The following is a 15,161-nucleotide window of genomic DNA, read 5'->3' on the forward strand; positions in this document are numbered from 1 at the left end:
AAAAACAAAATGAGGAAGAGTGGGGGGGCAAGAAGGAGAATGAAATATTATGGTGAAATTCTTTTACAATTGTCAAAATTTGAAAAGGTTAGATGAATTTCATTAATTTTGAGAAGTCCATTTGTCCAGTTCTGAAAAGTTTTTGAAAAAGGCCAGAATTGGTTCTTCATTGTTTGTTGTCCTCTTTGAGAACATTCGACACTATGGATCAAACTTTCCTTCTCTCCTTGTCTTCCTTGCTATTATCTCATGGTTCCTCAGTTGATTCTTTCTCCAAGTCTCCTACCCATCACTTTTGTTTATCTGTGGGTATATGACCAGCAGATCTGAGCTTCAAGTCATTTTCAAAAGGAATTTCAATTCATTGTCTCATTTTGCTGCCCTTACTACTACCCAGTGACTTCTCAACCACTTGAAGTCTGGCTTCTGGATTATGATACTATCATTCTGTAAAACTTGAACTTAGTTTCTCCTCCAAATGCTCCTTTTTTTCTCATTTCCCTATTACTTTTAAGAACTCTGCCATCTTCTGTGGTTCACAACCTAGTGGCATCTTCAACTCTTCCAACACCTATACAATATGTCAGAACCAACTCTATTCAGTCTTTTGCCTTTGTGATAACTGTTGTCAATACATCCTTCTCTCATCAAACATTGACACCACCCTGGTGCATTCCCTCATCACCTCATATCTGACCAATTTGCATTATTTTTCTCATTAGTTGGTCTGTCTGTCTGTCTCAAGTTTCTCCTCATTCTGATCCCTTTTTCCTTTTAGCTAAAGTGATCTTTAGGCATTTTTAAAAAAAATTGGTTGCCCTCTATCTCTGATGCCTGGAATCATCTCCCTCCTCATCTTTGTTTCCTGACTTCTTTCAAGTACCAACAAAATCTCACCTTCTACAGAAAGTCTCTCTCGACACTATAGAGCCTTCCTTCTGTTGATTATTTCCAATTTTTCCTGCATATAGCTTGTTTGTATCCATCTGTTTACTAATGGTCTCCCACACTGGATTGTGAATTCCTTGATGTCAAGGATTGTCTTTTTCATCTTTTTGTATCCTCAATATTTACCTCAATATTTATCTAATTAACTCAATATTTAGACTGCATACAGTAGACATTTAATTAATGCTTATTGACTGACTAATATTACACTGTGAACTACTTGGAGGCACAAATTATATTTGCCTTCCTTTGTTTTCTCAGAACTTAGCACAGTGATTGATACATAGTAGGAACTTAACTTGTTGACTTGACTTGAAATGATGATCTCAAAGACTGACCACAATCTTTTTTAATAGATCCAATAGCTCCAAAGACCTTGTCTCACAAGGTCATTGATCTGCAACTTTTACTACACTGTCTTCCTGACTTTGCATTTCCTTCATTTTTATGATCCTTTTCACTCTTGGTTTTGCTTATTTACCCTGCTTTTATTTTCTAATTTTTATTTTTATTTTATTTATTTGTTTGTTTATTTATTTTATGTTTTTGCAAGGCAATGGGGTTAAATGGCTTGCCCAAGGCCACACAGCTAGGTAATTATTAAGTGTCTGAGGCTGGATTTGAACTCAGGTACTCCTGACTCCAGGGCCGGTGCTCTATTCATTGCGCCACCTAGCCACTCCGACCCTTCTTTTAAATGATGATATTTGTCTTTCATTTAGAAGACCCTGACATAAGGGAGGTGATATTGTGACAAGAAAGTGAATTGGATTTGAGCAAGGGGGTCTTGTACTAAATTACCAGCCTCATTTTCTCCTCTGGAGCCATATGGGTCCAGTGGTCAGATATGAATCAGTGCTATTGGAGCTGGCATTGGATGCAAGTGAATTAAGGTTAAGTAACTTGCCCAAGAACACATCATTAGTAAGTCGCAAGTCTCTGAGGTAGATCTGAACTCAGGTCTTCTTGATTCTAACACTGGTGATCTATCCACTGCACCAACTAGCTACCCTACTCTGCTTTTAAGTATCAGTGAATTAATATGGGTTCCTTGGATGAGAAGTTTAAAGCAAGGAGTGAATTATATTCTTTTGAAGTTCTTAGGAGATTTGGAATGATCTAGTTATGGTGAATTTATTAAAAAAGGGGAGAAGAGAACATTTCTTAGTTATTTTTGAAATAACCTTATGGTTTAGAACATCTTTGCAATTGTTCTGTAGTTTTGGAAGCCTTTCTCTTCTTGAAGTGATGCTATTTCCAAGGCTTTTGTCCATAACAAAATGGTCTGACATTTTGTTAAGAGTGTAAAGCTTCTCTTCTAAAGGCCCCTGTTATATAGAGTGGGGGTGGGGGTGGGAGGGTGAGATGGGACCATGCAGGTTTTCTACTTCGATTTTTCTGGTTGACTTCAAAGAGCTTGGCTTGCACCTCACTTCTTTTAATGCTAATATTTTGTTCTTCTATCCCTTTCTGGGTTTTATCTGGTCCTCTTTTTAAATGCCAATTTGCCCTTTCTTGGAAATTCTCCACCAGTTTACATCAGCAAGAAATGAACAAGAGACAGCAACTTTCCTACATTTGATTGTCATTCCTGTTTCAATAAATAAGAAATCTATTTCCACTTTCAAAGATACATGTTGCTTGACCTTGAATTCCCTAATTCAAGGTGTTCTTGGAAAATAAAACAACTTTGGAAAGAGAATAGCTAGAGAATAGAACAGATATCCTCCTTGACTTTCATTATAATTTCAGAGATGAATTCCCAACAGAACACAAATGAATTCTAAACTTCCCTACAAAGAGAGTAAATAATTTATATTGATTTTTATGGTTATTGGAACATTCATAGTATTGGTCACTGAATTGATTCTGGAGTCAGTGATCTTGAGTTCAAATCTTGTCTCTCACCGTATTTTCTGCATTATCTTAGGAATGTTACTTAACATCTATAAATAAGTAAAATGAAGGAATTTGATGGGATGGTCTGTGAAGTCTTTTTTTACCTCTAGACCAATGGTCCTATGTAAATTCATGTGGACTCAGCCTACATGAATTTAATTCTCTCTCTCAAACTTTGCTAGAAAACAATATGGACAAATAACTCATGCAATTAATGCTTCCAGGTAATTTAATTAAATTTATCCAATAAATTTATTTAATAAATGTATCAAATTAAATCATTGCATTTATTTATTATATTTATCTCCACAGTTTTCATACATTTATTTATTTATATAGTTTAATTAACACAACGAATTATTTATTGAATAATTTATTTAATTCATTAAATTTTATTTAAAATTCCTAAGACTCCATAAACCTTGATGTCTGACTATGCCTTTGATGTAACTAATGAACACATTTCATTGGCAGAAAGCCCTCCATTACATGGTCCCTTCCTACCTTTCCAGACTTCTTGACACTTCACATTGACCTCCTTGCTGTTATTTGAACAAGCTACTTCATCTTCTAACTTCCTTATCTATCCCTTGTACTTGGAATTTCTTTCTGTCTTGCTTCCTGGGTTTCAGCTAAAATTCCACCTTTCCTGTACAGCAGCCTTTCCCTGATTCTGTTTAATTCTAATTCCCTTCCTCTGTTGATTAGATTTTTTCTCATATTCTTGATTGTTCATATTTGCTTGCTTGTTATCTTCCCCCATAGACTGAACTTCCTGAAAGCAAGGATTCTTTCTGCATTCCTTCTTTCCCCAGTGCTATCAATAGTGTCTGGCACATTATAGGAGCTTAATAAATGCTTACTGATTGACTTTAAGTCAGGATGCTTCTTAGTGATAATCTAAAGCAAATTCCCACATGATTATGATTATTGATGAATGCTGGTTACGTGATATTTGGTTAGTGGTTTTCTATAGCTAATGTCTACACAAATACCACAATAGGATCAAATGTTTGCATTAAGAGGCATGATCAATAATGCCTATAAGTGTATCCAAATAACATCTCCAAAAGGTTGATCAATTTTTTTTGGATTTTTTGATGTGACATTTTATTAATAAGCTTGGATATGTAGCTGCAAGTATAAAAAGTTTTGAGTCAATCAACTAAAATGTATTTGTTTAGTATATTGTCTGGCAAATATCATGCATTTAAAAAATACTTGCTTGCTCCCTTCCTTTTCTCCTCATCCACAATGGTAAAACAAAGTGGATGAGAAACTCATAGTACAACTATATGAGTAACCCAAAAAGTTCATTAGCAAATTGACTTTGAATAGGCATTAGTGATGGATAAGGCATTGATCTCACAACTGGGTTGGAAGGATTGACCAGACTGGTCATTTCAGGAACTAGGCAGTGCTTTTTAAGACTTATAAGTGCTTATTGGTATGAAAGCTTATCTCTTGAATACCAGTATCAACCCTGACCTTAGGAGAATGAAAACTTCAAACTACCCCAATTCCCCAAGGTGTTGGCAAGTCACAGAGTGGACTTTAGTAGGGTGTAGCACACTCCCAACAATGACTTGGACATTAGGAGCAGTAGGGGACATGATTGAGTAAATGTTGTCAGTCATGTAGAGAGAACAGGAATGCTACAGATGGACAGGGGGCTACCCTGATGAGAGTAAAGGAACTAGGGAAGGCTCATCTATGGATAACTCATGAGAAAATATGGATGAAAACTACATGGGTTGAGGAGATTTTAACCAAGAAGACATGTTCAGAAAATATTCACACCTATGAAATCACATGTCTACCAAAGTACTAACTCCTTTTATTGGAAGATCCCCCCCTTTGATAACTCATCCTTTCTATAAACAGTACACATTACATAAGTGGTTCAAATGGGACAAACATGGGCTGCCATATAGTAACTTACTTTACAACAATTTTGCTCAAATACATTTTTTCCATGACATGGAGGGACACCTGTTTCCTAGGCAGTTTATACAAAGCCCCCTTTTGGAGGCTTACTATAAAGAGGAGAGAGTCTGAACTTGAAAATTCTTGTTTGGGCTATAAAGCATTTCTAATACTTTTCTGGATAGCATTTAGAATGTAGAAATAGAGGGAAGAATACTAATTTTGTAATTTCAATAACCTAAAGATGTATCATCTTTACTGGTAAATGATGACTGAATGCTATCCATTTAACTGGAAAACAACTTTTATAGTTCTATTTAAAAACAATATATTCATTCTCTAGAAGAAATATATTTACTCTTGGGAATTAAATTGGACTGATGAGATAAAATATTATTTCATTCACCTAAGTGCTGAAGTAATTGATATCTGAACCAGAAAACTTTTCTATTAAACATTACTAAGGATTACTGAATGTTTACTTATTCAATAAATAAATCTTGATATTTCCATCAAGGAATGTCAGCATATGCTTATTAGATTACTTTATTATTATTAAAATACAGCCATGTCTATAGAAAAATATGCAGAATTGCATTCTTTTTGCTGGAATATATGAATAAAATCCCAGGCAAAAACTTTATAAATGAAAAGAAAGAAATTCTGGTGCTAGGAAATTGTTATTTATTTGATGTACCCAGCATGAATCAAGTTGAGCTTTTCTTTTAACAAGAAAAATGAGTAGCTGTTTTACTTTACAATGAATACTTCTCCTCCCCAAACAATATACAGTTCAGCCCTGTGATAACACCACGAGCTCTTGTGTGAAGTCAGACTTCTGTGAGTCTAATCATGTCCTCTGCTCCCCACCCTCCCTGAAAGGAAAAAAAAAACAATTTTACAGAATACAAACAATATATTTTGTAAACACTGTTAGTCTGTAAAGCATTAGAGATGGACCAACAAGATCATAGATCCAGGGCTAGAAGGGCCACATAAGTCATCTAACTTAACCCCCCCCACCCCAGGCTCCAGAGAAGGAAATTAAGACTTGGTGATATTAAATAATTTAACTAAGCTATCCCAGATGGCAAATATCACTCATAACTGGCATTTCAAAGGGACTCCATTGTAATATAATAATAGAAATAATAATGACTAGTATTTATATAACTGCTTATGTTCTGCCAAGTGTTCTGTACATAAGTTACCCAATTTGACATAGTATTTGAAAGGCTAGATCTTTGAGGGAAGATAATTCTCAATCTTCATACAACCTTAAATTTAGCTAGTAGGTTCAATAAAATATATTTTTAGATGGTTGAAAACGGATGCTCTTGGTGAATGTTCATTTCGGAAAGGCTAGCGCAGAAGTGAGATGTTCTGGAGCAGCTAGGTGGCGCAGTGGATAAAACACCGGCCCTGGAGTCAGGAGGACCTGGGTTCAAATCCAGACTCAGACCTAATAATGACCTAGCTGTGTGGCCTTGGGCAAGCCACTTAACCCCATTGCCTTGAAAAAACCTAAAAACAAATAAGTGAGATGTTCTGGGAGGGTCTCTTCAAGGGTACCTCTGCTCAGTTCCCCATTACTACTATTGGCCACCTCCTTTGCCAGAAGAGAATTGGGCATGTTTCCCAGGCAGGTGATCAGTGAGTGGTGAACTCAATACTATCTGGATTTGAAGGTGACTTGGGGTGTGGGCATGGTTCTTTGAGAAGCTGACATGTCTACCAGCTCCCATCTGCTCCCCATTGGGAGAACTGGAGGTATTAATGAGACTCCAAGTTTTAATGATGGCAACTACATCTCCAGCAAAAATATCAGTGTGGGATAGGATTGTCTGTCCAAGATCCCCAGGGATGGAGAGTCTATGACTTTCAGCTGAGGCCTATAGGGAGATATAATCACCTTTATCCATTGTTCTTTGCTGTGATTAAAATCCATTTCTTTTGGTTCTGATTGCTACTGAGCTGGTCAGTACTTTCTCAGAACAAAATTTTCCTTCTCTGTTCATGTGTGTGTATGTGTGTGTGTGTGTGTGTGTGTGTGTGTGTGTGTGTGAGCACGCCTATGTGATACCATATATAGACAGATCCATCTTTAGTCATCCATGTGTGGGTACAACTGGGTAAAGGAGGAGATTATTTCTGGGTGTCTCTGGAGGGTAATTATATTTTGAAGATCCTGAGATTTGGGATTAGGTGAACCACCAACAATAACTATGTAAACTAGAGACAATCCTAGAAAAACTTTCCCCCAGTCTCAGTTTACTTATCTATAAAATGGGCATCATAATAGTACCTACCTCACAGGGTCATTGTGAGGATCAAAAGAGATAATATATACCAAACACTTCATAAGTGTTGGATATTATTAAGGCACAATTTCTTGATGCCTCTGTTTTCTTATCCATAAAATGGTGGAGGTACGTATGGACTTGATGACTTCTAAGTTCTCTCCCATCTATGATTCCATTGTCCTATGAAAATTCTAGAATATATTATTGCTTTTTCATCAAAGATGCATTGATTAGGTATATATCTGTGCCACATCCAATGCTAGGCAAGGGGAATAAAAAAGATGATAAGATGATAAAAGCCTGCATTTTAGAGGGAGAGAAGACATAAGGACAGGAACTAATTTAAGAGATCTGCTCTATGATTTCCTTCATGAAGGGAGTTTCCAGTTAGAAACTTTCTGCATTTACTAATGTATTTTTGCTCTGCATTTTACTAATTTGCTTGCCTCTACTCTGAAATGCTTCTAGTCTTAGAGAGTTTCCAGGGGCACAGAGAAGTTGTGACCTATTCCAAGGTCATACAGTCAGACTGGGTCAGAGGCAGGGCTTGAATCCAGGTCTTGCTGACGAAAAGATCAAGTTTCTACTCTGCTTGGTTGCCTCTCATCTACAGACATGATAGGAAGTCAGAATAGAAAAAAAATGGATTTCTAAGCTTTGATAGAAGAGATGAGGCACTGTGTATTTACCATTTGAGAACAGAATTAACTAAGGAGGTAGAGGCTAATCATTGTGATGTTAGCCACAAGGTCATCAATATTTTTGTCCACAGTGACTTCCCAGATAGTTCAGGAAGGTGAGGAGGACTTGTGGTCTGCAATAATGAAAGGAACCCTAGGGTCTATTAGGTGGGACATTAGGGAATCACTTATTTCCTAGGTTGCTTAACTTGGATCCATGAACTTGTCTAAAAGAATTTGTTGACTGTATTTTAATATAATTGATGTCCTGGCTAATATTGTGTATTTTATTTTATGCATTTAAAAAATAGGGAAGAGAATAAATATTTTTTATAGCCCCAGACACTGTGTTAGACTTTTTTCAGATATCCCACAAACACCCTGTGAGGGTGGTATTTTATAATCTCCATTTTACAGATGAGGAAACTGAGGCCAAGAGATTTGTCTAGAGTACCCACCCCAGGTGTTCACATGAACTATTTGTGTCCAACCTGTGGCAGAGCATTCCAAGCTCCTATTGGTCTGAGCAGCCGCAGTTGGACACACTGCAATTTGTCTCAAACATAATGATGTCATTTGGTCATCGATAACAAAAGGACATGAGTTGCATAGCTTATGGGTATTTAAACTATATTTGAACTCAAGCCTTCCTGACTTCAAAGTTTTATCTACTGTTCCATCAGATACCCAGTATCTTCAAACTGGCAAAGGGATCAATGACAATAAAAAAAGATTAAGAACCAGTTCATTTCCCTCAGCTTGGAGATTATAAGAAGTAGGGTGTAGAGAAGTGAATTAGCCATAGGGGACCAAGATTTTATTAGGCATCTTCAAATATTATCTCACAAACACCCTGGTGCTATGTCTGAGGCAGGATTTGAACTCAGGTATTCATGACTCTAAATTTAGCTGCCAATAAGCTGCAAACATTGTGTGGTTCTGATGATACTAAGATGAGAATGACCATTCTACCCTTACATTCTATCAGGGGTGACTTGCCTGAGGTAATTAGTGTCAGAGGCAGATCTAGAACCCAGCTCTTTGGACCTCCAAGGCTCAAACTTTTCTCATATTCCCACACTGTGTCTAAATCTTATGAGACCTAGAAGAAATAGAAAATGTCCAAATGGTCCATAATGGCTTATACAATTGGGAAATCTGAACCGGTCATTTGGCCTCTTGCTTATTCTCAACCAAGGCTCCAGTTAATTAGATCAGAGACAACTGTTACCCGGGCAAAGGCTCTATCTTCCTTGTTCTTCCCAGACAAGATACTCTTCCTGCAGCAATTCTGGAGATTGATGGTTCATTATCATTTGTTGGATTTACTGAGTTATCCTTAAGCACCTTCTTCAGAGAACACTCAATAGTTCAAGGGTTTGATCTGAAAGGTTTCTTGACAAACTGGCCTGGACCTTTCCTCTGTCCAACATGAGCTATCTCTTTGTCCAGGAGAGGGTCCTGATAAAGGGCAATGATTGGGACATGCCAGCAGGTGATGCTTTTATCGCCGTGACCTTGGGGCAGAGGCTGGTCGATCACACTAACTGCTTTTGCTTCCAGGATGATAGAATTTCATCAGGATGATATAGTGGATAGAGGCCTGAGAGGGGGATGCACCTTGACCAAAGTCACTGAGGTGTGACAGCAAGTCATTGAGCTGTGATTCAAATCCAAGTCTAGTGATTCCAAAACAAGTGCTACCTTCCAGGATTTCAGGTTTTCAGTAAACAACTTGGCACTGCCCTCTTGGTTATACTGAAGCCTCTTAGTTTGAAGACTTATCACCCAACACAGTCTTCTTGAGAGAGTCAACCGAAACCAAGAGAGAATAATAGAAAAGGCCCAGAGGGAAAGAGTAAAATCAAAATCTAGATGAACATTGCATCATGCAATTAAGGGTGCTGATGATGGGCTTTTGGGAAATGTGGACTTTCTGTACACTTTGATGGTTGCTTGGGGGGCTGTATTCCATTTTAGACTCCACAGTTTCTACCTTCTCATGCTAAATACTGATATCAAGGACCAGGTCCTGGTTCTGATATCCCATTAGCTTGGCACCCAGGTTGATTCAGGGAAAATTTGTTTTGGGTATCATTTCCCTTTTCTCTAATCCCCTCCGTTTTATGAGAGATGCCTATCCAAGACACTCTTCTTCCCTACAAAAAACAAAAAGAACCCCCAAACTCTTTTTTATATGCCAACTGGATTAAACTACCTACTTTTCTAGTTTTCATTCTTAAAATTCAAAATAACAATTAAAATTATAATAGTAACAATAATAATAACGTAGCATATTTATTTTGGCCAGTCCTTTGATTTCATTTGTATAGAGAACTGCCAATGAGAAAATTTCATAGATGAACACCTGCTTTGTAACTTCTATTCTTTTTAAATTTATTTTTGGATTCTGCAAGGCAATGGGGTTAAGTGGCTTGCCCGAGGCCACACAGCTGGGTCATTATTAAGTGTCTGAGGTCGGATTTGAACTCAGGTACTCCTGACTCCAAGGCCATTTCTCTATTCACTGTGCCATCTAGCTGCCCCCTATACAGAGCAGATGTGTGTGTCAGATTTAGGACTTGAACTCAGGTCTTCTGATTTTGAAAAGGGCTTTTCTTGGCACTGCATTATGAGATTTCATTGTTATTTTTATAAATAACTATATATATTTAGTTAAAATATAACTAATAAATAGGGGCGGCTAGGTGGAGCAATGGATAAAGCACCGGCCCTGGAGTCAGGAGTACCTGGGTTCAAATCTGGTCTCAGGCACTTAATAATGACCCAGCTGTGTGGCCTCGGGCAAGCCACTTAACCCCATTGCCTAGCAAAAACCTAAAAACAAAAGAAAACCCCCAAAACAAAAAACCCCAAAATATAACTAATAAAAACTGAGTTAAATATTAGTTAAATATAACTTACAAATGAATATAATTTGTTACCTGTGTACATATACTCTACATAGGCAGGGTGTGTTTTGATGAAAACCTCCTTCACTTTCTCTATTTTGTCAGCCCTTACTTTTGTTGCAAATGGAGTATACATGACTGAGAAAGATTCTGCTCTGGTTAGGGCTTCTTCTATCATTGCCTGAAAGGGAAGCAGAGACATGTGCAGAATGAATAATTTAAGAAGTCAAGAATATAATTACCTTTATGGTTGACTTAAAAAAATAAATGTATCACACTGCAAAGATAACATATTTGGGTCTTGAATATTAATTAGAGAGAAATTCTAATTAGTTTTGGAAAATATAGTTTCATGTTCAGACAGTCAATTAAGTGGAGAAAAAATTGTAAGCTAACCTTCACTAAACTGAGTTCAGATTACAGGACAAATAAAAATATATTCCATTTTATCTTCCAAGGTATCTTCTTGAGTTTTTTTCCTTATTCTTAAGTCTAACGATGCCAACTTAGTCACTGGAGAAGTGATCTTCAAATATAAATTTCAATGACTATGCAAACATGTTGATCATGACTTGGGATGAATAACATTACCCTCTCATGTATATTTGTGGGAAGACAATACCTTCCTTCTGTCCCTCTTTCTAAGTCAGAAGAACCAATACGGATGTTTTTATTCTGAAGCAGGAACCAAGAAAACCTGAACTTAAATGCTGAGACAAGTCATTTGGCAGATCTGGTCTTGTTTTCTCATAGGTAATATAGGCATGATAATGCTTGGAACATCTACCTCATGAAGTTGTTGTGAAGTTTGTATGTACTTTCTAGGTCTTAAAACTGTTCTCATTGCTACTGATGTGATTTTATTATTATTATGAGAGGCAGCATGGTGTAGTGAAGAGAAATGCTGCTCTTGGAATGAAAGTCTTGGGTTAAAGATCTGTCCCTGAATTGAGGATTAGCCCTAACCTTTTCAGTACTCAGAAACTTTCTCAGGCTTTAAATCTGAGATTAATTGTAAATCTTTGGATGGACTTTTCACACTGGGAGTGCTCCACATACTATGAAATCCCTTTAAAACAATTTTGCCTGCCTATTCTCCACAGTCCTTATAGAACCATTCACCATTATCCTAGGCTTCCTATTGTGTATAAAGCTATTACTGCATCATAATAGATTGAAAAGAAGTTGCCTCGGAATCTTAAAGGGGGATTTATATCCTTTCCCACATTCAAAGTCTTCAAGTGGGCCAGTAAGCAGCAATGATTATCGTCATTCTTCATTATAGAAATTGGTGTGAAAGGACATTACCACAATCCATCTTGCTTCCATACCCCAAAATTGTGACTGACAATAATCAATAAAGAAAAGAATAATTTCTATTTTCAAGTGAGGAGGAAGACATGCAACAAAACCAACTTCAAGTAATGTTATTACAAGTGTATTCTTTCATAAACAAGCTTCTGGTGTGAATGAAAAAGAATCTCAATAATGGGAAACTATTTTTATTCTGGAAAGTCAGGTAAAACCTACAATCTGACACTTTCCAAATGATGGCAACTGGCTCCAGACATGTTTGTTTTTCCAGTAAGTTAACAGTGTGAATAGAAATTCATTTTTGAATGGCACCTTGAGAATTTTGTGAAAATGAATGGTCAGGCAAATTTCTTCCTGTGTGAAAAAAATGACATTGTCCATTATTGGTGAAGGATTTGTCTTTCTTTTAAGTCACTGCTGTCTAAATTGAAAGAGGCAAACAATCAGCTAGGTGAGGTGAGGGAAGGTGGAGGCCTAGGTGGCCATGGTTTAGGGACTCCAGCCAGGACCACCCAGACGGGAGCTGGGGACTGGTTTGAGAGGCCAGGCAGATCCTGAAGATCCTGCAATACTGGCATTCAGGAAGCCAAACTGGGTAACATAAATCCCAGGTGAGGATGATGTCATAGGAATGGGGCTTGAAGCCAAACCTAGGGACTACTCCAACTTTTAGCTAGCTGAGGTAAAGAAAGTAGAAGTGTATCTCCTAACTGGAAAAGGGTTAGAAGATAGAAGACTTGGGACATAGTGAAGGACGTTCTTGTCCTCTAGTCACAATCTGACACAAATGGCTCCTTCCATGACTCTTCTCAACGTCCAGGAGGAGGTGACTTTAGGCTAGTTCCTGGGGAGCCTTGAGCTCCTTCATTGTGAGGGTTCTTTCACACTTCAAATGATATATATATATGTTCTGTTCATGTATATCATATATGCCTATGTGGAATCATTGGTCATCTCCTATAACCCCCTCATTTTTCTGATGAGGAAAATGAAGAGATAAGACTTGTCCATGGCCAAATAAATAATACTTGGACGAGATGGAATTCGAACTCAGGTCATAGAATCAAAGATTTACATCTGGAAGGGACCTTAGAAACCAACACAAACAGCCATTTCACAGTGAGTTTAAACCATTTGCCCAAGGTCACACCAGTAAGGCTCAAAGGAAACATTTGAATTATGGTTTTTCTGGTTCCAAAAGACTTTATACTGCATGATGCTTTCTCCAAAAATACACCAGTAGCAATGTGCCTTACCACGGCCATGTTCGGCATGATGCTGTCTCAAGCGCCATAACTTCTCATCTGAGAGGGATGAGCTTTTTTTACCCTTAAGGTTACTTCTGGCTTAAAGTCTGTGGTTTTTACCTCAGTTCAAGTCCAAGGTCAGTCAGTGACACTCATTAGGGAAGACTTCTTCATTCACTCATGCCATTTCCAAGGGGTACATTTTAAAAAAAATTTCTGGGGTCCCTTCAATATAAAATTATAGTACCAAGCTCTGGAAAAGGCATGAATATGCCCTTTCTAGAGAGTCATTCTACTTTGGCAGTCTAAGTCACCATTTCCTCACTCAGGGTTGCCTCAGTGGCCTTGACATGATTATCTCCTCCATCATGGGACCATTTGTCTCCTCTGCTAAACTCTTAGTGAAGTTGCTCATGAAGAGGATGTTTTATTAGAATTATGGCAGAATGTGACTGCCTTGATACCAAGGCATTGGAGACTCCATTTGTCACAGTAATATCTTGTGACTTAAAGTCTGGCACCAGGCTTTTGAAAGCTGAAAAAAGAAATTGAACCCTAATGCGGTGAAAATGAAACAAAAAAGTATACACACACATTTTTTTTCTGACAGGAAAAGCTGATCTTTGAAGATTTTTTTTATAATAATGGAACCCTAAGAAATGAAAATAAAATAAATTTCAGTTTAATTTACTTTTTATTTATTGCCCATTGAAGACTCCTCATGAGTTTGGGTATAGACAAGGCTAACAAAAATGGAGGAGGAGGAGGAGGATAAATAATGATTTTGTGATTTGATAAAAAGAAATCTACTATGGAGTTCTCTGCAAGAGTTATCTAAAGTTGGCAGGGCCATTAGTTGAGTATTACATTGGCAAAAGTATCACTCCTTGTGGTAAGAGGCTAATTTATTTTTAAAATTAATTTCTTTAATATTTCTTAATTTTTATATTTTTTCTTACTTGATAAATAAATAAATATTAGAAAATGCACTCTTCTGGAGTAGAGAATAGGTCAGTTGGTGAACGGCCAGAGGAGGTGACTATCCCTATGTCTAGAGGAGAAGACAGAAGACAGGCTGTTCATAGAGAAAGACAGAATTAAAAGAAGTGGTTGGAAATGGCAGAGAGGTAGCTTTAGGCTTGTTATATGAAAATAAAGGTCCTATAAAGCCAGATGGTATGACTGGGTAGTGGTTCCCCATTATGGGAGGTCTTCTAATAGAATCTAGATGACCTCTTGCTAGGTGTACTGTGGAGTATAAGTAGGGTCAGAGGCAATGGGAGGGGATAGGTGAATAGGGTTTACATGTAAGATTGCTGACTTCTGGGAATTGGGTTTGAGTCCAGGAACTTCCATGAGACTGACTAAAGTTAGCATTTTATCATCAGGGAAGGATAATATAAGAGCCCTAATGAACAAAGGCAAGTCCCCTGGGCTAGGTTTGAGAAGAGCTGATGCTTCCGGAAGCTGATTGCAAATCCACAAAAATGAATATAAATCCTTCATCCTTCATAGTCATGTCCTTCCCCAAGTATTCCTCACCTTCTCCTTAAAGTTACATATCTGCTACCCTATAGACTATTCAATGGCTGCTGTGGTAATCATAGAGGTCCAACCAGTTATTGATTTGGTTATCTGAACAGTAAAAACTCTTTGCTTTGCAATGATTAGGATGGAGGGGGGAGGGTGTAGCCTGAGTCTAAAAAAATGAATCGAAATTTAATTGTTTTGAAGTGGATATAGTGGCTCAAACTAGGCCAATATTGTGGCCCAGTAAAGAGGCACTTAGAGAGCCTGCTACAAGGAACAGAGAAAAATGTTTCACATTTTGGATCTCAAATACAGATTAAATGGGTGCTTCAAAAATGTTCAAGGATGCTTGAAAACAGCTCATTTTCATAAGTAGTTAAACATTCTTCTTGTAATCTTGCT

At 37.5% G+C, this 15,161-nt stretch overlaps 1 protein-coding gene across 3 annotated transcripts in view; it reads right to left on the bottom strand.

Moving 5' to 3' along the window:
* Window positions 1-15,161, bottom strand: part of SPATA16 (spermatogenesis associated 16) — a 311,103-nt gene that overhangs the window by 65,241 nt on the left and 230,701 nt on the right. For all 3 annotated transcript variants that reach the window (XM_074192524.1, XM_074192522.1, XM_074192523.1), the window contains exon 6: window positions 10,702-10,849. In XM_074192524.1, coding sequence (XP_074048625.1) covers window positions 10,702-10,849 — 148 coding nt within the window. The remainder of the gene's footprint in view (window positions 1-10,701; window positions 10,850-15,161) is intronic.

This window comes from Macrotis lagotis, chromosome 6 (genome assembly GCF_037893015.1).
Source record: "Macrotis lagotis isolate mMagLag1 chromosome 6, bilby.v1.9.chrom.fasta, whole genome shotgun sequence".
Taxonomy (NCBI): Eukaryota; Metazoa; Chordata; class Mammalia; order Peramelemorphia; family Peramelidae; genus Macrotis; species Macrotis lagotis.